At 42.8% G+C, this 23,773-nt stretch overlaps 7 protein-coding genes across 7 annotated transcripts; 3 read left to right on the top strand and 4 right to left on the bottom strand.

The window, feature by feature from the left end:
- Positions 1-1,603: 1,603 nt before the first annotated feature.
- On the top strand, positions 1,604-2,138 carry CTRU02_203949 (uncharacterized protein; the record flags this gene model as incomplete). Its single annotated transcript, XM_070204294.1, has 2 exons — positions 1,604-1,661; positions 1,711-2,138. The coding sequence occupies 2 exons, from the start codon at positions 1,604-1,606 to the stop codon at positions 2,136-2,138; spliced, it is 486 nt and encodes a 161-aa protein (XP_070062057.1).
- A 108-nt stretch (positions 2,139-2,246) lies between these two features.
- CTRU02_203948 (DNA repair and recombination protein) lies at positions 2,247-3,185 on the bottom strand (the record flags this gene model as incomplete). The annotated part of the gene is made up of 1 exon (XM_070204293.1): positions 2,247-3,185. One exon carries the CDS (start codon positions 3,183-3,185, stop codon positions 2,247-2,249), a length of 939 nt encoding a protein of 312 aa, XP_070062056.1.
- A 457-nt stretch (positions 3,186-3,642) lies between these two features.
- CTRU02_203947 (histone H3) lies at positions 3,643-3,981 on the bottom strand (the record flags this gene model as incomplete). Its single annotated transcript, XM_070204292.1, has 2 exons — positions 3,643-3,884; positions 3,936-3,981. The coding sequence occupies 2 exons, from the start codon at positions 3,979-3,981 to the stop codon at positions 3,643-3,645; spliced, it is 288 nt and encodes a 95-aa protein (XP_070062055.1).
- Positions 3,982-4,357: 376 nt separating this feature from the next.
- CTRU02_203946 (uncharacterized protein) lies at positions 4,358-5,347 on the top strand (the record flags this gene model as incomplete). The annotated part of the gene is made up of 4 exons (XM_036733970.2): positions 4,358-4,379; positions 4,429-4,690; positions 4,746-5,001; positions 5,078-5,347. The coding sequence occupies 4 exons, from the start codon at positions 4,358-4,360 to the stop codon at positions 5,345-5,347; spliced, it is 810 nt and encodes a 269-aa protein (XP_036574302.2).
- A 549-nt stretch (positions 5,348-5,896) lies between these two features.
- CTRU02_203945 (histone H3) lies at positions 5,897-6,692 on the bottom strand (the record flags this gene model as incomplete). The annotated part of the gene is made up of 3 exons (XM_036733968.2): positions 5,897-6,009; positions 6,064-6,258; positions 6,305-6,692. 3 exons carry the CDS (start codon positions 6,690-6,692, stop codon positions 5,897-5,899), a joined length of 696 nt encoding a protein of 231 aa, XP_036574300.1.
- Positions 6,693-10,162: 3,470 nt separating this feature from the next.
- On the bottom strand, positions 10,163-11,533 carry CTRU02_203944 (DNA repair and recombination protein; the record flags this gene model as incomplete). Its single annotated transcript, XM_070204291.1, has 1 exon — positions 10,163-11,533. The coding sequence occupies one exon, from the start codon at positions 11,531-11,533 to the stop codon at positions 10,163-10,165; it is 1,371 nt and encodes a 456-aa protein (XP_070062054.1).
- Positions 11,534-17,172: 5,639 nt separating this feature from the next.
- Positions 17,173-17,736, top strand: CTRU02_203943 (uncharacterized protein; the record flags this gene model as incomplete). The annotated part of the gene is made up of 2 exons (XM_070204290.1): positions 17,173-17,509; positions 17,558-17,736. The coding sequence occupies 2 exons, from the start codon at positions 17,173-17,175 to the stop codon at positions 17,734-17,736; spliced, it is 516 nt and encodes a 171-aa protein (XP_070062053.1).
- Positions 17,737-23,773: the final 6,037 nt, after the last annotated feature.

The raw sequence follows: 23,773 nt of genomic DNA, 5'->3' as shown, positions 1-23,773 counted from the left end.
TATTATCGTAAAGATTAATTTCTTAGTATTAAAGGATTTCTATTAAGTATCGGATCCTATCTTATTATTCCTAGTCCTCCTCGGAACTAGTATTATCGATACTAACTACGTCTTATAAGGTCGTATCTATATAGTCGTCTTCGATCTAGTTAGGTTTTTTAGATTAGTAGGGGGATTTGCTTATCCCGAAGTACTAATACTAAGTAATTTTTTAAAGCTATTATTCCTTTTTAAGGTTATACTTATTAATTTCTTTTTCCTTAATTTTATATATTTCCTTAAGCTTTTAGTTAACCTTATAGATTCGTTCGGGGTTATCTTAAGTATTAATTCGTCGTTTAATCTAGGCGTCTAACGCTCTAGTCTATTATTACTAAGTAGGGTTACTTAGGTCTTATTAGGCTTGTTATTAGTAAGCGTCTTATCCTTACTATAGTTAGGCGATCCGTCGCTTATTATCTTGATATATTAAGCTTGCGTCTAGTCGCTAGTTTTAAAGTATTTTGTTAAGTTACTTGATTATTTTTCGTTCTATCTTGCTAGCAACTACTAAGGTATAAGTATTCTTTATATCTCTATCGTCTCTAGGTATAAACTAGGTAGTTTTATACTTAAGTATATATTATCCGCGTATATTACTTTATAGTAAGACGCGTTCGTTTCGTTTTTTTATAAGGTATAGAGTAACTTTATTATCTAGAATAGTTACTTAGGTCCCTGCTCCTATAGCTTTGTTAAGTCGTCGAATAGCCTAATTATTTTCGTCTTCTAGTTATTAAATGCCTTCCGTTAGGAAGGTTAACTTCTCCATCCGCGAAGGCGTAAAAAACTATCCTGTGCCTTGATCCCCCCTGGTCTCCTGTTCTGTGATTGGCTAGAGCAAAAATCGATGCTGATTGGTCGTAGCGACCCTGCCACCAATCAGCGCTCGTTATTCTTCGTTCGACCAATCAGCTTCGTTTAACCCCTGTTCCGGCCAATCACCTCTCATGTTCGCCGTCCTCGGGTCTTCCCGTCGTTTACCCAATGTCTTGCCGGTCTTCTTCCATTTATTTCCCGCCAACCACTCTCATTTTCCCGTCTTTTCAACCCCTGGCCTAGCCCGGCCCAACCTCGCCCATCGAACTTTCCATCCTAATACCACCCTATCGTTACCTTCCGTGATTTCCTATCTATCTGATTAATATCTATTGCTTGTCCTTCCTATTGCTGGTTTCATAATATCGTATTTCTCCTCTATGTCTATGCCCCATAACCCCCCTGTGCTTTGTGATAGCAAGTCCCCTCTGGTTGTTCATCTTCATATCTACGTCACTAATGCTTTCTCTAGCTGGCGGTGACCTGCTGGATCGACTTGGTGTGAGCACCTCTATGCGCACCAGCCGAACAATAGAAGTTTTATCTTGCTCTCCAATAGCCCGGGAGCTTGCTCCCCGGAAACAGGGCAAGACGCTGTCGTTCGATCATGGTTATCGCATCATTGCTGCCCTGGTTCAGGCTACCGGCGTTGAGCGCCGACCTCCATGCGACCGATGTGCCCGTTCAAATGGTCCGTGGAAGCAATGTATTGTAATGCAGTCCGCTGAGGGTTTACGGGCTACGAATGGTGGGTGTGCTAACTGTTGGTGGAATAATACTGGTTCCCGTTGTAGTCACCGTATGTAAGGTTTTTTGTCCTCTTTCGTCCTGCTCTTTTATTAACTATTTTAGATGCTTCTTTCGCTAGACGTTCGGGTGTATCCTTGGGCTTGATCGGACAGCCACCAGGTACTCTCTCTGACTCTTTCTCTGCCTTGGATCGATGGGAGATAGAACTGGAGACTCTCGGTAACCCTGGTATTACCTCGCGTGCATCCACACTGGCCAGAATGGATGCTTCTGAGCTGGTTACTCATTACAAAGACCTTACATCCCGGTTAGAAGCAATCCACGCCTCGATAGCTCACTTGACGAACGAGTGCCAGCTATTAGGCCAGCAGGTTTCGGAGGTTTCCTTAGTCTTGTCTTTCCAGCGGACATTCGAGGTACGGAGGATTCCTCCGGGTCTAGCACATATTAACTTTACGCCTATTATATGCCCTCCTTCTGGTCATAGCAATGAGTCCAACAGCACTACACAAGACAGCAATACGCGATAATAACCCAGTATTAACCCGATTCATGACATGCCTGAACCGCCAAGGCAAGACTACTAATCTGTCTTTTCATCTTAATGGTTTTACCTCCCTATTTACTATTCCGCCCTCCTATGCTTCATCTCTCTCCCTAGCCTCGAACGCCCGGACTGTTGCTTCCGCGAGGATCCTTAGTCTTTTGGTTCCTTCGACTAGCTCCTCCGGCATGCGCGCCTCTAGGAACTGCTTTACGTTTAACGGCTGTATGAGAGCGATATCTTCAAAGCGCCGCACGCGGGATAGCTGAACATACATGCTTACTGCATCGCATCTTTCAAGCTCCCCCGTATTCTTACCCACTGTTCTCCCATAAAGCCCTAACAGTGTCTTTTCGAGTGTCCGCCCCTGTGCCTTAAAGTCGGTTAATGCGAAGCCTGGTGTGCATGGGAGCCCTGTCCGGACTAGCGCTAGTTTTACATTGGCTTTCTGCAGATCTGGCCGGAGTATTTTGATGTGCTTTTCTGGTACTCGAATATTGGCTGCTGGCAACATTACAGTATTAGGTGGCAGATGGGGGAAAGCTAACCCGTTCGTTTCTTCGGACTGGAGAATAATACCACTAGGCGGTCCGAGAAATATGGACAGCCTGTCGTTTATGATGATCTCTTCTACTCCGGGCGGATGAAGAATTCCTACGGCTGTAAACTCTGCGCCGTTGACAACCTTGAGACCCATATACTTGTTCTCGTTGATTACCACCGGCATACCCTCGACATAAGGGAACATACCAGCTGCGCTCAGCTTGCCCTCGTCGCCTAATAGCATGGCTGCTTTTCTCTCCTCTGCTGTAGGTATCCGCGATTCCCACTTGTGCTTCGAAAGATATATCGATATCTTACGACCAGTATCGACGCTATATGCTAGGGCTGCATGCAACGTCAGATCCCACCGGTGTCGGTTTAGAGGTATAACAGCTCGCCTGCCGCTGGTGAAATCGAATTTCGATTCGCTATTATATTGCGCTTCGAGCTTCGCGGCGTCCTCTCTTGTCTGCTTGCCCTCTCTACGCATGGGCATTACCCGGCCCGCGGGTCCCACGGGTACCCGCGAAATGGGTCGGGTAGTTATGGGTAGTGCCCGAAAGTTTTACTATTACCCACGGGTACCCATGGGTAAAGTGGGTTTGGGTAAAAAAGCCCACGGGTAGTAAACTGAAGGGGGGCCCACGGGTTTGGGTACCCACGGGTGTATACCCGTGGGTAGATTTCAGTAAGTATGCATCACGAATTTTAGACATCTTTTGTAGTAGCCAGCCTCAAGAGTGGATATATTGCGCAACGAATAGACCTGCTACCTTGTTACTCCTAACTTCCGAACGCCCTGAATGCCTTCAATTAATCGCCCGCATTTCCCAGACTCGGGGTCGAACCACTTGTCTCCGTGGACTCTGCCGGCCTTCAAGATAGCCTGGACGAGATGCAGATCCTTCGGCTTAATGGTGACGCGATTGGTGTGGATCGCAGCAAAGTTAATCACTAGATAGTTCGTTCAACTCGATAAGAGTTTGCAAGTGAAGCTTACTGTCGAAAACACCAAAGAGAAGAGACTCCGAAGACTCTTGAAGAGCGCTAATAGCAGTCGCCTGCCAGCGCAGGCGCTTGGAGGGGTCGATGTCATCGCAGATTTCCTTCCAGAGTCGCTGGAATGGGGGCTTCGGAATCAGGAAGTCAAATGTCTTCTGGTAGTTCCTGACCTCCCGGAGAGCTTTTGCTAGGTATTAGGGTTAGTGTGTAGCCATCTTTTGTAGCAATCTAGACTTACTGCCAGGGCGCCAACGGCGTTTCTGCTGCTCCTTAGCACCAGGCATAGTCTTTCGGGCTATGCCAGGCATCATATTATAAAGTTAACCATGAATCAGGTAGGACTCCTAGAAACACAAGTCCAGGTCCAATCAATATAGAATCTTTTACAGATAACTACTGAACAGAGGTTTTCAAAGAGATTCTTTTTGAGAAAAAAAACAAGAAGCCGCGGCTGCGCACAGACCACTTTTTGGCGTATTTTGTTTTTTTTTTGTGAGGTTCTGAAGCTTTAGAAAACTTCTCCCCAGACAATACTACAACCTACCTCCACTACTAACACCCAGCCGCACCGACAAGCCTCTCAATTAAGGTAATTTGATACTTTGATCTCACAATTATTGGTTTTGACTTATTAAATCAATTAGGGAATAGTAGTAAAATATGTCCTCAGGACAGGATCGCGGTACGTTCACACCAGCTTTGTAGCAATCATTTGTACTAATCTCTTCTAGGCCGACCGCTTGGATCTGGTGCTAGAGCCAAGCGTAAAGCTGAAGAGGATTATTCCGACAACGCGCACACCAAGAAGTCTCGTCAGCGCATCGATAAGATGACTGAGAAGCAGAAGGCACTTGATCGCTCGAAGAAGTCGATCAACCAGCAGAAATCCCGCAAGCTTAAAGCCTTGAGGGCTAAAAGCTCCTACATCAGTGCGTCTGCTGATGAGCGCGCGGCCCTTGAGGCTAGGGAAATCCAGCAAGTTGATGCACGATAGTGAGTTCTTTTTTATTTCTTTTGGTGTTTCAAATCAGTGCTCAAGTGCTTTTAGCTTCCTCAAAGGCAACCATCCAGACCAGCTGCTAGCTCAGATGACTGGCCTAGTCTCGTCTAGCTCCTATAATATCGTCGATGACGATGAAGACGAGGCTTGGGAGGATATCCCTTTGAATGAGATTGATGAGGCTACCCAGGAAAACCTGGATGGAGTTGAGGGCATGCTCAACTTTGACGTTGACCTTGATAACCAGTTGCCGACCATTAATGTTGCTGAGCAGTCGAATGCGATTATCGACAAGATGATCCAGGTAACTGGATGACTATAATTAATTACTATAGCAATAGCTAACAAACAGACAGGAAAACCAGATCCGAGAATACTAGTTCTTCCGTGATACCTGGGAGATGACTCTTGAGATACTTTACATCAAGGTCAAGCGGCTGAACAGCAATCCTGCCTTTACCCTAGCTGCGATGGAGGATTATGGCTTCATTCGACCTGGCTTTAAATTTCCAGTAGCTGGCGACATCTTCACCAAAGAGGAAGTGCTTCTTTGGTTTGCACTCGCCAAGTACTGGCACCTGAACCGCTTGTCTAAGAAGAAGAAGATACGCCTGGTTCTTAATTCTTCTGTTAAGAAGAAGAAGACGTAAGTGCTTAATTGTAGCAATCCTTTGTAGTAATACTAATATTCTCAGCTAATTCGCACTCGCGCACCGCCCAGCCATCAAGATTCAAGGATCTCTCTTCACTACAGCTCAGCGCCGATATGCCTCCACTCCAAAGCCTTCAGTGAAGGCTATGTTCTCTGAGATCAGTGACTCGATGATCAAGAAAGGTGTTTGGGAGCTTCTGGGCCCTGCTGAAGTTTGGGAAGAGTTTACTGCTCTCGATAAAACAGCCAACATCTTATCTGCGATGGATAAGAAGTTCTCAGCTATACTAAAGCTGATACTATTCTTCCTGAAGCTTGACCTTGCTCGGGATAAAGCGCTATACAACTGGCGTCAGGTCCATGAGTTGGCTCAGAAGCTAACTCGTTTGCTTGACTTTTCTCTATAATTGCAGATGAGCATAGCGAGAGGGTTTGTTTGACAGATTAAGAATTAAGAATTAGCAATAAGGCTAGCATGAATAAGGACATGAATTCTCTCTAGTCTGATTCTCGTATTGTAGCAATCGTTTGTAGTAATCTACAGCTGCTAAAACAATCTAGCACTCCATGCTCCCATCTTCTTCATTAACTGTTTAACTAAGTCAAGATCTTTCTTCTGCAAAGTTACTCTTTTAGCGTGAATAGCACAGAGATTTGCATCTATTAATATTCATGTTAATATAATAGTTTGAAGATCAGGATAGGATATCTTACTCTCGAACATGTTGATTAGAAACTGTTCGCTCATCTCATGGAGAGCCTCTATAGCCATTGACTGGTAGCGGATCTTATGGCGGTTTCTTAGTGGAAGATCAAGTGTTATTTCTCGAACTACTCTTGCGAAACTGCTCCGCGGAATTAAAAGATTGGTGGTCTTTTGATATTTTCGAATCTCACGAAGTGCATTTGCTTCACATTTCAGTAATTAAATAATAAAGAGTTACTTCTTACTTACTACCAGGCCTCCATCTACGAACTTTCTGGCGTTTAGTGATCTGGACGGGCTTTTTTCGAGCAGCTTTTAGCTGCTTCTTTGGCGCGAAGTTCAGCTGATCTTTCCGTGCAATGGTTGGTGGTTGGCCAGTATCTGTTCGTCTCGCCAGCTTCGTCGCAAAGTTCCGCTTCAGCGGTGGTAATTCTGGTTGACTCAGGTCTGGGCTAGCCTGGCTATAGTAGGTTGCATGACTTGAACTTCTTGGCGGAGTCTCCCGAATCTCTGTAATTGGCTGTTTCAGGGGATTACCCCTCGCTGATGATGAGGGGTAACTATTTGGCGGTGAAGAGCCCTCCACTGTTAGCGGAGAGCTCTGATCTGACACAGGGCTAGTTGATAAGCGAGGCATTGAAGGATGAATGTAAGTGGGAGAAAAAACAAGTCGAAGGAGAATTCAGAGCTTTTAGATTTGTGTACGAAACGTATTAGTCAGAAACCCTAAAATAGAAATTTACGTAAGGCCACATAATCAAATGTTTGTATTCATCTTGTAGTAATCCTGCAAACTACTTCCTGTTCACACCAAAGGTAATTCTTACTACGTATGATGTCGAACTCAATTGCGTCTGACCCTTTTGGGCCAGACCCTTTTGCATCCGATTGTTCTGCTGCTTTCGAGCTCGTAAATTCTACGCAGACTCCAACAATCAATACTCTACCTTCTGGTTTACAGATACAGTCGGAAATCATTTTATTTGTTATTGAGACTTTCCAGACTTTTCTCTCGTTTTTCAAAACCCTGCCATGGTATCTCCAATGGGTAATCCTTGGCAAACACACACCGTTGTCCAAATCCCCTCAACCTGAACGAAAACGCTTCGCTAAATCCTTGTGGACTTTACAACGCCGAGTATCATTCTGGGATCACTTTCACCAAGGCTACCATATGACATCAGGGGAGCCAAAATTAGTCTGCAAGCACTGTCACCAAGTTTTCAATCATCCAACAATCAAAAACTCTGGTACAAGTGCTATGCAACGACACCTCGCTGCAAAGTCTTGTAAGACTCGACGTTTAGGCGCAAACCAGGTGCCTGTAAGTTTTACAGGTCATTGTAGCAATCATTTGTAGTAATCGCAATCTAGGGTACCTAATTGAAAGCAGTCTCGGAGCATCAAGCATTAGTTTACTGTATTGTTGGATCCAACTTAGCGCTTAATACTGTTGACAACTTAAGTTTCCGGCAATTCTGTTCACACCTGAATCCTCTCTACCACCTCCCATCTCGAAAGACGCTCCGAAGCTGGATATCCGAGGAGGCCTTACGCATTCAATACCACACTCTTCAGCTAATTCCGCCTGGTAGCTATGTCTCTCTGATGATTGATATCTGGAGTACACCTGGGTTAAAATATTCACTGCTTGGTGTTTTATGCCATTTTATCGACAAGCACTGGAGGTTATAACAGGTTCTTCTTGGTGCTATTGATATGACAGATGGTCATACAGCCTCTAAGCAAGCAACGGCTTTATCGACTCTGTTAGAAAATATTCGCCAGAGGACGAAGAAGACAATTCGATTTCAGACAGTCTCTGCAGACAACGCAAGTTCTTTTAAGCCAAAAGTCCTAGCACAAGAACTTGCAAAAGGGTCGACATCCACAGTACAGCCGATATATCATATTCGCTGTTTAGCCCATATTTTCAACCTTGTTGTTCGAGCGATTTTTGAGGCTCTTCGAATTTCGATGGTAGAAGCCTCTACAGAGTTTGAGCCTTCTACTACTCGAGCTAAAGATCAAGAGGACTCTGACGATGATTTTGATACTGAAGATTCTACTGCTGGGGAAAATCCTTTTGGAGCTGTTATTCAAAAGGTTAGATACTTCACCTAGTTATAAGATTTTATATTAACATATATACCTCCAGATTCGTGACCTCGCAGTTTCCCTTAAGCTTTCTAGTAAGAAGACGCAAGAGTTTCTCGACCTCCAGAAATCGACTCGCATTGGCCAGCGACCACTACGCCTCCTCCGCGATGTTAAGACAAGGTGGAACTCTACTACACTTATGTGTCTCCGCGCAAGAGAGCTTAAAACAACGATTTCAGCTTGGGTTGAAAAGCACTCTCTACAGGAACAATTCTCTCTTGTGGAGACCGATTGGGAGGCTCTTGATATTCTGCTTGATATCACCAGCCCGTTTTTACTCTTTACAAACATCCTCAGCCGGTTAAATGACCTTACCCCTGGTCATACCTTTACTTTATTACAAGTTGCAACAGTTCACTTGTACTTTTGCGCCTCTGCACTTAAAGATAAAGTTACTAGCAAAGACTTTACTTGGATATCAATCCTTCAGGCTGCTACGAAAAAGGGCCAAGAGAAGCTGGAAAAATACGTTCAAAAGCTAATTGAAGAGGATTCCTTCAAGGTATATGGTATTGCAACTCTCCTTACCCCTGAAGCTGGGATATCAGTTTCGAGTACTTTTGACACGCGATTCCAATTCGCAAATTACTTCGAATACCTTCCTTCTTCAGCCTCACTTCGAACTCGAGTACAGCAAGAATTTATCGAGGTATATACAAAGCAGTACCATCAAGATTCGGAACGCCATACCAATACTCAAAAAGCTGCAACTGAAGGACTCCGATACACTCTGCATAGTTTACTATCACGCAGTTCAAAGAAAAGGGTATTTGTAGCAATCTATTGTAGCAACTCACTGTACTAACCTATTATAAGGGCAAAATGTCATCATCCCAAGACGCACGAAATATCTGTAATGACTTTTTTAATATTGGTAAGATAAAGACTCATATCTTACTAGGCTTAACAGCTAATAACTATATTTAGTTATGTTCCCTGATGAAACTGTTCAGCAATTTTGGGTCCGCCTAGACAATAGCTATCCCAGATTCCATGGTATTTGTCGCATGGCTCGAGACTTCTTATCTATTCAACCGACGTCAATACCCTTAGAGCGATCATTCAGCCTTGCTCGCCATATCTGTCACTACGCTCGGTTCAACCTTTCGGCTGATACTATTTTTGATACTTTGACTATCAAAATTAGCCAGAATAATGAGGCCTGGCTTTCCCAAACCACACTTGAGGAAGTTCCAGATGACACGAATATCACTGAAGCATCTGAAGAGCGCCAGCATATTATTAGAGAAGCTTTTAACTACTCTTCTCTATTGGATAAAGCTGATATTCAGAGATATCTGAAGGTCTCTGATGATCTTACTAAGATCTCTATTACTGCTACAGGAGATGCTCCCTCCCCGCCTCCTTACGAAGTCTCAGTAGAAGAGGAGGATATTAGCGATAGAGATGAGGAGCTGCCATCCTTATCTAGCTCTCAACAGCCAAAACTATCGAGTCAAGTTTCCCAACTTAGCAACTCACCTACGCCTTCTGTATCCCAAGAACTCCCAAACTTCTCCGAGCTTGGGGGTCGCAAAAGGAAGAGACTTACTCGGCTAGATCTTGTCGAACTCTCTCCTGACGAGGATAGCGATTAAATATACATTGTTCCTCTGATTTCACTCCGACTTTATCGTATTATTCTCTATTAGTTTCTTATATTTGTAGTAATCTATTCTAGCCATCTATGTTTTATGTAACTTACTCTTTCTCCCTATAACTAACTAGTTATATTTTCTTTCTATCTTAGTTACAGTATTTCCCGCGTTTCTTGTGGGTAGCAAAATTACCCGTGGGTAGTGTAACCCATGGGTCGTTTTACCCACGGGCCTTTCAACCCGCGGGTAAATATAGTGGGACTGCCCGTGGGTAATTCGGGTTTACCCAAACTACCCACGGGTAGTTTTGGGTACTACCCATACGGGTACCCGCGGGTATTACCCAACCCTAGCCCTCTCGCAGGCGTTCAAGAAAACCAAGCAGGTAGGCGTCCCCTTCAGCCCGTTTTTGCTCGTCGAGTACTACAACATTAGTAAACCCCTGCCAGAGTTCTTTAGCTTTAGCCTCTTTCCAGCGTCTCTCTATAGCTTTGCTTCCCGGTCCTATATTTCCTAGCACTATACCAATTCGTTCGGTAGTACTAAGGAGGCTCTTCTGCAAAACTGGCGGGAACTGTAAGAAGTCTCCAGTGAACACGACGACAGAAATGCCACCAAAAGGCTTCTCTGGGAAGCCCCTTAACATTCTGAGCTTTTGATCGATATCATATAATGTTTGGAGTCCGAGCATGCTGGCCTCGTCGATTATCAGAGCATCCCGCCTGCGCCATCGTTCTTTGGCTTTCTCTAGATTGTTCGATAACATTGGTTCTACGGTAGCGCCATCGGCGTCCCGAAATGCCAGCCCTACAGCAGAATGAATTGTATTACCGCCGATACCTGCTGCGGCCGTTCCCGACGTTGCCGTAATAACAAGCCGGCTGGACGCCCCTTTGGCTGCGAAAACCTCTTTTACGGTATCGATAAGCCACGACTTTCCAGTGCCGCCTCCCCCGCCAACGTATTGCAGGTGTTGCCGATCAGCGCCGTTTGTTCGTTCGTCGAGCGCCTCGCAGATGAGACTAAGCGCTATTCCCTGCATGCGATTTAATGTTCTCTCCGCACCGATAATCTTCCCTGCCTGGGTGAACGTATTAGCGGCCGTAATTGCGATCCAGTTTGAAGCAGGTTTCAGTCCAACTATCGCTGGCTGGGCTGGGAAATCTATATTAGCATCGTTGTCGCCAAAGCCTGTTTCGGCACCGGTATGTAGGGGTCTTTCGGCGGATTCATCCCCTTCGATGGCTAGCATTCGCTCTTTATGGAGTCTTTCCTGCGCCGCTTTGGTGATTTTTAAATGTTGCTTTGGTAGTGTTGTTTGCATATGTGGTTGACTGTTGGTGCTTTGTATTCTGGAGTCGTCATCTATGCTAGAAAACCCGGCGTTATCCAGCGTTTGTAGCAACTCTTTTATGCCTGGAGAACCATTCGTAACTCCTGGTCCGTCCTGTAGGCTGAAGACTACATCGTGAAAGGTGTGCCGCAGGTCTATCCTATCTGGGTGCCATTCTTCTGAAAGGTCTAAGCCCTCCTCAGGCACATCAAATTCGTATCCTTCATCGCCCTCGCTCCGGCTAGCCCAAAGCTTAGCGTCTTTCTTTGCGTCTTCTGCGCTCTTGTGAAGAAGTTGGATGTTATTTACCACAGCCTTAACCCGACCTGGCATGTCGGTGTATAATCTCTCCCAGATGTCACCTGGATCGGGACTAGTGGATTGCATAAAGGTTTCCCACGGCACAAATAAGCCGAGTAACAGGACTGCTGACCTATTGTCTGTTAGCGACTGTATAGCCTGAGGTATATATATATATATATACCTACCTCTTGTAATACCCTTCTTCTGTGCCTTGTACGTCATGATTTAGATGTCCGGTAACAACTGGAATTGCTTGATGTGTCCTTGGGAGCAATTCTTGTATCCACGATTCCCGGTCTGTCATTAAAGAATCGAACGGTATAAACCGTGACTGGTTTATCCTGGTCCTTCGTCCGACCCTCCGTACGCGAACCATACATAGGTATTCGTAAAAGCAAAGCTGTTCTAACAGGCGACCGCGATGCGCATATGCCTCAAGGTATGGCAAAGTCATGCCACCGGCGCCGAATCCAATCGTTTCAGGGGTTACCCGCTGCTGCACTTCCGGCCCTGCTGCTCTGCGTAGGGCCTCCCAGCGCCGGAAAATAGCCCAGTAAAGCGAACTGAGATAGACGTTAATCCAACTCGCTTCGCTGCAATAGCTATTCTTGTACCCGAGGAGATTACTACAAACCTCTACAGCCGAAAGTTCTCGACTTGTAAAGATCTGATTTGCTGTACGAGCAAGAAACTGCCGTGTCTTATTATTCCGTTGTGCTGTCTTTGCCGCGCTGTCTCCACAATTCGGTCCGTAGTCGTCTCCCTGATCAGCCATCCCATCAAATACAGCCTTGACTAGCGCTGCTCTCTTCCAAAGCGGCGTATCTAATTTTGTTAAGTAATTCGTAGCATAGTATACCATGGAGAGTCCAGCCGAGTTAGTCGGGAGGAATGTAGTATCCGTATTATGACGCATAGCTACTGCTAAACCTGGGCTGTATCTGTTGATTCTTTCGTGATCTCTTCGGATATGCAGAAGGCCATCGGTAGTAAACTCGGTTCGCTGGCGCAGTGTCCATGGTGCTTTAAACCGACAGGGATGCCGAGACCCAGCCTTCCCTTTGTCTTTGAAACTATACTTTGTACATGTCGCACCGCAGCTATGCATTTGGCACCTGTAGGCGACCCAATTCGCTTCGGCATCAAGGGCTTCATCGAGTCTGCTGATATCCTCCGTAAGATGTTTGATATTGGTAAAGACGCTTTCCCACCGGCGGTATCGTCGTGCCTTGCCTTCGTCGCAGCACTATATCATTTACTTAGCACGATAAACTTAGAAAATAGAGAAACATGCTTACCTCACTAAATACTGAATCAATATATTGGCATACTTGTACTGCGTAGTCCGCGTTATCCGGCTTGGCAAGATCATGAAAAAGATCAGGTAGCCCGAGATTGGCGTCTAACCATAAGAGCCCGTGTAAGTGAAGAGCCCCACGCTCGTTTGTCTCGACGCAGCCGAAATAGCAAGAGACTTTGCCAAACATTGATTCCTCGCTAACAGAAACACAATGTTGAAAGAAAAGCTCCAACTCTCGATGAAAAAATTTTGCTGAACTAACTGCGTCTCGGATAACATGCTGTACGCGTCCAACCTGCTTCCGGAACTTTTCCATCAGCTCCTCTGCCGCCTTGCCATGTGCTACCCGAAAGGCGGCTAGTTTCATATTTATCTCGTTTGTTAGATCGTTTGGGTTGATTGTATACCATATACACGGCATTCCATACTTGAGGCATAGTGACTTTATCTTCCTTCGAGAATAGAGACGCTCCTCATTTGACATATGCTGCCTATGTCCAAACGCGCTTAACTCCCGGATTAAGTATGCTATATTGCTGTTAGTAGTCGTCCGGGTCTCGCGGTACTCTTCTTCTGCTCTTTCAATCTCCTCGGGAGTAAGTCTTGTAACGATTTGCTCGACTTTGGCAAATGAAGACCTCTTCATTCGCAAGTAACTAATCCGTCGGTTCTCTGATCGAAGAAGCATATTGAATACTAAAAAAGGGAAGCTTGGGTGTGTAGCAAAGTAAGCACCTATTATACTATTACTTTAGTTACTTATTTCTATTTATAAAGCAGAAGTTTTACTAACCATGCCTCTGTAAGCAGAATCGTGCCCAGGTTCGAAGGTAAAATCCGTTCGGCTTATGACTGCTTTGGATGTCTGGACCTTGCGGTTCATCCTGATCATCTTCGTTTTCTTCTTCACGTAATATCCTAGGGCCGCCTCGACCCCATGGAAATAAACAAGGGAAAGCCTTAGGGAAGAAATCGGGATCGTTCGAATCAGCAAATTCCTCTCCTCTGCGACTGACTAGATAGGGTTCTGTATTCTTATATCGGAGGGTGCTGTCTCCGTTTGCGTCCTTTGGCTTTCGGCCTCTCCCACGCTGGGGCCCTCTCACTGTTGCTTCTCGAAGAATCCTGAGTCGTTCTTGTGGGCTATGCTCTCCAGATACCTCAGTAGCCATTAGTCCAGTTGAGGTTAACTCGGACAGCTCTTCATCTATCCGACGAGGGTCCATATCAAATGGGTCGCAATCACCCGCATGGATTCCCCCTAGCCTAGCGTTGCTTTCAGCTTCGAGGTGCGCAGCATTGGTTTCCCTATCTTCTAGACTTGCAATAACATCGTGAGCATTACGCAAAGGTTCATCAGGGCGACCTCGCTCGGCAGGAGGGACATAGTGTCCTGTACGGATTTCGTCTTCGGCACGCTTCTCATACGCCACCATTCTCTCCACAAGTCCCTGGGGTACCTCAGTTCCGGGAGACCATTCCCCCCAGGTCCTAAGATGATCCTCACTAATACTAATATCCCGGTATAGTGGGTTGTTCGCCCGAAGCCAAACGAGCGCACGCTTGAGCTTCTGGGGGTTCACTGATAACATAAAGCCAAGATCGGATGGTACTGGTGTCCGAGGACCTACAAAGCATACATGCAACCTGTCTCGCTCTTCCACGAGTGGATGAGGTAGAATGTTGGCTGCTACGCCTTGAACGTCGTTAGGGAACACAGTAATATGGCCTCTCTTGTGTTTTCGGTAGCGGCCACTTGTTGACTTCTCGACGTCGATAGTAAGCTTCGTAATCCAACCACAGGGTGTATAAATTCCAATAAGGCGCTCCTCAAGTAGTGAAAGATCTTTCAAAACATGAGGATACCGATGGATGCAGCCTAAAGACAGATTATTCACCTGGCAGGCGTATGGCAGTTTTTGATGCTGTAAGGAGGTCTTGCACTGGGTGCAAATAGCGAAGTTTGCCTCTGGCTCCTTAGGAAAGCATTCCATACAAAGGAAATGTTCTCTGTCTAACACAGGGATTTGGTCCTCCACCCTTAGGTATAATGGCTCAAGTTCGGCCCATGTATAATTGACTAGTGAGTTGGGAGGCTTTTGCTGGTAACATACTCTACAATATTCGATTTCGAGTGTAAAGTCATCATGCATGCTTTCGTGGAACGTCTTGGTCTTTTCCAGAATCGTTTTTCGGGAAACTAGTCGGCACCACGTGCGATCCATAGAGTCTAGCTTCTTCTGGATATAGCAGCGATCTGCTTCTTGTACTGTCTGTTCGATCTCCTTCTTCCTTGCTTGGTATGCCTCGGGTGTGTCTAGTAGCTCAATATAGCTAGCTTTTTGGCTTAGCTTGGGTAGTGATGGACGAATTGGTAAATGCCTTTGCTGGATAGGATTAGACTGGCGAATAGCAACTGACGGTATTTGAGTTCTTGGCGCTTCAGAAAGAATATGCTGGCTATCTTGAGCTCTCTTATGCTGTGATATGTCTAGGGTAGTGGGCGTGTTTAGACTTGATATAGGCTTAGGGTTCCACGGAAGTAGGGTTGGTCGATTACTTTGCTCCCAAAGGTTGCTACTAGCATGGGCTTGCCTATTTCCTCCACGGCTTTTCCTAGGCGTAAGGGAAATTTTACTAGGCGATGTATTTAACCCCTCGCTATAGGGTGTCTGTACTAACACTGATCTAGGTGATAATGGAGATTCGATTCTATTCGGGCTTCGGATATTGTCGAACGAGGATGGTGGTGTCGGCAGCAGATTTCGGTTCCGATTCGAAGGAACCTTTAATCCTTCGTCGAGGGATCTCTAGTAACTCTGTGTCAAAAGGGGCCCTGATAGTGATTTTATTGAGTTTGAAGGGACCTTACCATAATATTGACTGAAGGCGGTGGTCCCGGTGCTAGCATGCGACTGTGGTTTGAAGGAGAAGTCTGCTCTTCCCTGCCGGCTATTTGTCTCGGCCTCAATTCAGGCTGAATTGAAATAGGAGTGTCATTGAATGAGGAAACTGGTGTTGTAAGATGCGGCATGATAAAACTTAGAGTCGATTCAAGGATTTCTAAGGTCTTTGGAGATCAAAAAAGCTATTATATTCCTTTGACTATGGGAATATTAAAGCTTAGCAATAGTAATGCGTGTTCGCTCCATCCGCTGAAATCACCTTCTGCCCTAGCTGCAAATGTTATTACTGCCTCAATAAGAACATCTTTTCTCATATAGTATTAGCCCAAGGCGAGATGCAAGTAACTTCGTATTGCAAAGACGGATGTCTTGCTGCTGCATTACTATAATAAAGCTGGAATCATTCCTGTTCCATCCGAATAAGAAACAATACTTTGTGATCTACCAATAGAAGGGTAATAAGCCCCCTGTTGTTCCCACTTTGTAGAAAAAAGACGCAGTCTACGTCTTGCCAGCATAAACTAGACAACTTCAGGCGACCACGAGACCTGGTTCTCCTGTATTAATAACTTGATAAGGGAGCAAAGCTGAAAAATCTCCCTTCCGATGGATTCTTCCTCCGCCCCCTCATGTACAAGGTTTATTCCTTTATAAGAGTATAACCCGAATGTTTGGATTCGCCTTTCTCTTGCTCTTCCTTACGTCTCGAAAGCTCCTTCTACGTTTTATACTGGTTCCTTGCAGATTGTTTACCATTTCGCCTTGCCTCCTCCTGCCGCTATGGGTACTGGAAAGCCAGACTTGGCTGCCTATTGGCCGAAGCCCGAGCTGAACCTGCCTTCGCCATGGAGCCTCCCCCTCACGATGCTTGCTATAGGTAAAATGGTTGCCGTTGAATCTCTAAGCAGGGACTCCTAGATATTTCGGTACCAGAACTGGTCTAGTCAAATCCAGATACCGATTCATACGCCAGAGTGGTTGACTAATGTCTTCCCTAATATACTTAACAACTTACACGCCGGGGCCTTATCGCTAGATCTCTCTCGCTTCCACTTGGGAGGTTCGTTAACTACCGAGGATTGGGAAGACCAATGGTTTACTATTATCTGCGATCCCCACTTCAGTTACGTCCCCTGTGGTCTATCTGGCGAAGACGAGGTAGAATATAAACGTCTGGCATGGATCTAGGACGATGCCCTCACGCCGTAAGTTTCTTCATCCGTGGCATTAGAATACTTATCCTAAAGCTCCCTCTTAGTATTTCTGACCGTACCTGCGCCGACTTATCTCCTCGTTTCCCGATAACTCCTCCGTTCGTAACTTTCAACGGGTTTGTCGATACCCAAAAGTTCCCCCTTGCCGATGATCCCTCCGTTGGTCTCGATGAAATAACCAGGAACTCGTCAGCCGTCTTCAGGGTGTGGTCTAGATTTACTTCTACAGAGGCTGCTTATACCCCCAAAACTGGATGGTATGCTAACTACGTTTACGCGATGCTTCCCAAATGCAAAGCACATATGAAGAAGAAGTGCGAGGATTACCGCGTCGAGACAACACCATTTCGCAAGCATGGAAAAAAAGCCTATATTACTGGCTATTTCCATGGTTTCTGCAACAAGAATACCGTCTTTACCTCTGATTATCCTTATAACCCCCTTGAGTTTGTCCCACTCATCGAGATTATCAAAGTTGACTGGGCTGCTGGGGAGCCTAGGCAGACCGCAGCCTCGCGCGATCCGTTTTCTACGCCGTCAAAAGGAGATATGACTGAACGTACGAAGGGAAAATTCAAGTTCGATCCTCTCGCACAGATGTCTGCCGACGCGAAAGTGCCTGGGCCTCTGTTTAATAATGGTAAGCTTGACGATTCTACTTTATTATTCTGAAAGCTAATATGCTTAGGTTTACAAGCCTCGGACGCCATTGTCGATAATGATGATCCGTTTTCTGTTAACGGCCTCCGCGACGTCGCGCCTATTAATATAAAGCGATCCGGAGAGGTAGAGACTATTGAAGACAGCAGTGATGGGGCGAGTCCAACGAAGCGGCCTAAACGGGGCAGTTTGCGTGGGAGGAAATAGTCTGCGTTGGAAAACATGAGGCATATCAAAATTCAATACTAAGAAGATCGCTATCTATGCTTGGATCCCTTTAAGTCTTTCTTCTTCTTCAACCTGAAGTATTTCCTTTTGTAGTAAATTCATTTCCTCGCTGGTATGTGCAGAAAGTCGATCAGGGAGATCAAAATCTATATTAAAATCGCAATCGTCAATACCACACCCTCTTATTTCCAACTCATCTAATCTAAATTCGTTCTGAAGAGTTTGTATGAGAAAACACCAAGCGTCTAGACCTTGGGTAGTAATTTTAACATTTTCGAGAGTAAGTCTTCGAAGTGTATTTTGATGTCGCCGTAAGAGCGTCAGGAGTTCGTCTCTCGTGCAGTCTAGATACTCAAGGCATAACCTTTGAAGAAGAGGAATATAGAGGCTTTCTGAAAGTCCTGGAAATTGTTGCTTCTCTTCGTAATAGTTGAAGAATAAAGTAATATCGGTGAGCGCTGGAAAAAGGCTAGAGAAGCTATGAAAGTCTGATTGCCAATCATATTTTTCTTCCTATACTGGGTCATTCTCTGCAAAGAATTTTCTAATTTCTTGGCTGAAATGATTATCGCTATCCTTAGGATTGATAACAAGACTGAGCTTTGTGATGGTCGTGATTTCGGATTTTACGGCTTTTGCGAGACTGCTTGGGAGCGATAGCATCCGTGGAATAACAGACGTACAACCTTCCATCATATCTCCAAACTCGATATATATCTCCTCTATGGGAAGGCGGCTCTTAATAAGTGCGAAAAACAGTGTTCTGATTACTACTAAGGCATGAACCATGCTATTAGGTAAGAAATCAGAAATAAACCTATTTGGAAGTACGCCAATACGTCGCCCAAGCTTAAAGGCGCCCCATGGTCGGGTATGATCCGATATCCCAATAGCTTTGCAGTTTTTGAGGTTAGTGAGAGCTATCGCTAAATAACTCATATGTTGCCTTTGGGAGAAGAATTCCGTTTGCTCCTGCCATCCATCCTTATAGGTTTGGATTATTTGCTCCCAACTATCGTCGCCCAGTAAGACAACTTCGCCATTCCGATCTCGGAAGAAATCATACTCGTCTTTGAGTCCACAAATCTCTAGTTCTTCGTGGCTCATGTAGTCTTTGGGTTGGATGAGATGATCAACGCAGAGCTCGACAACTTCAACCGCTTGACTCAGAATATGGTGGCGTGAAATGTTCACAAGATTCAATAGGCTTTCCTTCTCTAGCATTACGTAGCGAATGCGGAAGAAGCGTGCTTTGAAAGCTGAAGACGTTGCCTCAGCTATAGTTTTGCATGTTTCCCGGAAGTTCTGATAGTCCCGCAAGTGCTTAGGGTCTGGTGATAATAGATGATAAAAGATTTCGGTTATCAGTTCAGCTGGCAAGTTGATAAGAGCTTGTTGAGCCATAACTTGAAGCGCAATATCAAGAAAACCCAGAATTGTCTAAGGTGAGGGGAAAGGATCTGATAGTTAAGCGCCGTGATCACCCGTAATTATGCATGAACATGGAGTCGTCTTGGTAGGATTACTAATCCTGGACCGGTGAAACATTAACCCGATTACTAGCTCGTCTTCCTAACGGGAGGCTTACTTCAACAGGCGGCTTGCCCGCCGTTCCCCAGTTTCTTCTAAGGTAAAAAAGTTAGGAATTATAACTTAGTTAACTTAGGTATAGTTAGTAAGTCGTCGACTATCCTAAAGCAGTCCGGGGTAATTTATAATTATTCCGTCTATAAAAGCCTTATTAAGTTTATTAATAACTTCTTCTTATTTATACTAGTCTAGGGGTTAGTTATTATTATTAAAAAAGCTAATATCTTATTAGTCTACTACTGCGAGAATTTTATTATTTATCCCGGTAGTATTATATCTAGATCGTCTAGAAGGGTCTTTAAGGTACTATGTTAGAAGTATAAGTATATTATACTTCTATTTTACTTATTTATCCTATTTAGTCTTATCTAAGACTTAGTAGGACTTACAAAAGTAACTAGCTAAGAATGGCTGCTTGCTAGTTTAAACATATGACATTCAGATCCCTATGGAATACTCTCTTTAACCTTATCTAAAAGTCTATTTAGTTAAAGAAGATTCTAGTCTGATTTATAAGCTGCTTTATAAGCTAGTTGACGTATATACTTACGTATACTAAACCTAGCTTATAGCTTCCTATATTAGCTATTATAGGCGACGTTATACTACTATATAACTAGCCTAATTCTCTCCCTTAGCTAGCTATTAGTTCCTCAACCAACTCAGCTTCAATATAAGCCTATACATTCTTTACTATTAAAGCCCTACTTCATAAGTACAAGTTCCCTTACTCTAATACCCTGTTATAAGGATATCGTACTATCTACGAGATTCCTACCTACCGTTCCAACATACTATCTACTATTTTCTTTAGCTTCCTTATAATCGTTATAAAGATCGTTAAAGTAGTTAGTCTATTTTTTACTATTATAATCTTGTTATTTTTATACTATGCTAGCTTGTCGTAGTAGTCTTTAGATCTGTTTAGGTTATCTATAGTCTTTAGCTATATATCCGGGTTTATTATAGTTATAATACTTAAATTTCTTTTTTTATTAAGGTTTCTAGTTCTATCGGTTATCCTTATTAGTAACGCTTAAGTCTATAAGGCTGCTATAATATCTATAAGCAGTACTCTGCTATTAATTCTACTAAGAGCGGTTTTTATTGTGTTAATAAAACTTCTTCTAAGGTTGCTATTAGTATTTCTTAGCCGAATTAGTAGGTTATCGTCTTTCGCCTTTTTCTCTTCTTCGCTTATAAAGTCGGTTATCTATCTTGATAGTAAGTTCGGTATAGCTAAGAAAGTCTTCTAGTTTATCTAACTTAACGATCTTATCCTTAACCTTGTCTTTAAATCCTAAGTAGAAGATAAATATCTTAGACTTATTAGTTATATCTAAGGTAGTATAAAAGCGTCGAAACTTAGCAGCGTAGTAAATTACTAACTTAGTTTGTCTAAGGTTATTAAGTTCCTTTTCTACTTTACTATGTTTATCTAGGTCTTAGAATAAGGATTTAAGTATATACTTGAATCCTTTAAAGCTATCGAAAATATTATAAGTCTCTATATTATAGTCTTTTAATATTTTGTTTTGCTAGTAATTTTCTAAAAACGGTTTAAACTATTAAAAAGCTTTCCCGTTTAGGAGGGTCGAAGCGTATAAAACTTTCTTAGACTTATTTCTAAAGTTAAAGTAGTAAAAGTTATAATAATTCTTAAGTTAAATTAGGAATCCCTTAAGTTTACTAAAAGTATTATTATACTTACTTAAGGTATTAAAATAAAGCTTCTCTCGTCCGTCTATAAGGGTTTAGGTAATATTAGTAATACCTTATAAGGTATAGTTCTAGTTTAGGAGTTCCTAGTTACGTCTTTCGAGGTTCTAGATAGTAGCTTAGAATTGCTTAAAGACTACGGCGTTCGAATTAAACATTTCCTAAAGTCTCCTAACGTTACGGTTATTCTTACAAACCTAACGCTAAAGTTCTTTATTACCGTCATCTTCTTCTTCTTTAGATTCTTCTTCTATATCCTTTATTTTTTCTTCTCTAAGTTCCTAAGCAAGGTTCTTAACAGGTACCTTCCCCTTAGAGGAGTTAGGAGAAGTAGTAAGAGTTTTAGCAATGCTAGATAAAGACATCTTGTCGAAAATACTATTTATTAGTTTCGCAAGGTTAACTTACTAAATAGGAGTAATCAAAGTATTACGGCTAGCTAATAATAATAAGGTTTCTATTAACGGAAGTTAAGGCTACGATATTAATAATAAGTCTTACATCGTATATAAGTATATTATACTAATAGATCGAGGGTTAAGGTAAGGTAATTAGTTTTATATTAAGTAATAAGGTATAGTAATATTATAAACTATAAGCTAAGCTAAAAGTTATTAAGGATAAATTATAAGTTAATTACTAAAGAACTATCTAAAAGGTTTTAAGCAAAGCTTAAGTCTTAATCTATATATAAGTCCTTAATAATCGCGTAATAGATCTTAATAAGCGCTCGTCGTATACGATAAGTACTTATTACTAAGGGTAAGCGTTTACTTCCTTAGCTAGGCGCTTATTATATTATCTTATCTCTACGTAACCTATATAATAGTTCTTCCCTTCCGAGGTTCCTTTATTACCTTATCCCGTATCTTATATATAAATGCCTTATTCTAGCTGCTAACCTAGGTAGGTCTGTCAACCCTCTGTTAGGCATAACGAACAGGTCGTAATAGCATAGCAGCCGTAGCTAGAGCATATAGCGCGGGAGTAAGACTAGCATATAAGGCATAGCCTATATTGCTAGCGATATAGGTATAAGTAGCCTTAATCTATAAAGGCTTAGCGCGAAAGCGATTAATAAGCAACTTACCTAAGGAGAAGGAGAATACTTATAATAATATACTCTTCCTTAAAAGAGTTGCTTATCGCCTTATTTAAGGCTGCTATAGTAGCTACTAGCTTTTAGTAAAGTAGGAAGGTATCTTTATCGATCTAAATACTATATAAGTAGCATATAAGTAGAATAGAAGGAAAAGGTAATATACTTTAGAAGGAAGGTAAGAATAGCTCTTATCAAAGTATTAAGTATAGTAAGTATTACAGTTCTATAAATAGTCATCAGGGATACGTAATATCTTACATGCTAGCCGTACCCGTATAAGAGACGCCCTCGACAGCATTATCGTTAGTAGACTAACTTAATATAAGACTAACTGCTTATACCTACGTTTATCAATTTATCGTTATTTATTACCTTGTAACCGTTTATTTAACTTCTATACTATTTTATTTACATCTCTATTCTTATTACGGTTCCGACCTCTGCCTATTATAGCTACGTGCTAGCAGGAAGAACTATAATAAGTAGTAGCATAACTTAATCTTGATTAATTTTTTCTCTTGATTTAACTGCGATATATCGCGGAGAATCTCGAAGGAAATACCTTATAAGCCTACTTGCTTAAAATCATAATCTATACCTCGACGTAGCTAACATAGACTTATATAATAAGTTACGTAAATAACCTAAGGTTAAATAACGGTTATCGCGAGATAGCAAGACGTTTTTTACGATATTAAGAGATATATCCTGATAATCCTAAAATAATAAGAATTTCAGACTCCTTCTAAGTATATATAAGTATTATAGCGTTTATTATATAGAATACGAATATTAGCCGAATCGACGTTAGATACAACGATAAAACCTAGACTTAGGTAATATATCTTAAAGATAGCTAGAGGATAGAGAATTATAACTATAACAAGGCGGTAAATAGTATTACTAAGGCGATTATCTACGCTTAAGAACTCTAAGATCTTTAAAGATAATTCGGAGAACTAAGCTTAGAAGAGTTAGACATTACGAAAAGCAAGCAACCCGTAAGAAATAACGAAACTACCGAACTAGTACTAATAACGCTACTAATATAGCTTTAATAGCAAAAGTAATAACCTCCTAAGGCACTACTTAAGCATAGCTAATACGAAGGAAATTACGAAGACCCTTAAAAGCTATAGTTAGCAGTATCGGATATAACTATAAGCTAACCTTAACAAACTTTTTAGTAAGTAGGACTATTAAATTAATAATAATATACGAAACCGTTATAAGCCGAGGTTATTCCTCTAAAAACGGAGGTACGAGTTATAAAGACCTTATTAGAAGGAACGTAATTTATACTAAGCTAGGGATAGAATCCTTAATAGTAATATATACCTCCCGGCATAGGAGGATACCTTCCCCCTTAGGGGTAGATGCTATACCTAATAGCAATAGGATTTCTATCCTTCTAGACTCTACCGCCTCCTTAAATATAGTAGTAGTTCGAGGCAATGCTAATAAACGCGTTCGGAAGGCTGTTAGGCATAGTAACGCCGGGATCGGAACTACTAAACCTAGGAAGGAGATTCGCAGCTATAACAAACATTTAGCAACGATACAGAGTATTCTAGCCTAACGCCGATAGTAAGTACGGCAAGGAGC

The sequence above is a fragment of the Colletotrichum truncatum genome (genome assembly GCF_014235925.2).
Source record: "Colletotrichum truncatum strain CMES1059 chromosome Unknown Contig_0002, whole genome shotgun sequence".
NCBI classification, from domain to species: Eukaryota; Fungi; Ascomycota; class Sordariomycetes; order Glomerellales; family Glomerellaceae; genus Colletotrichum; species Colletotrichum truncatum.
This window is presented reverse-complemented; position numbering and strand designations above follow the sequence as displayed.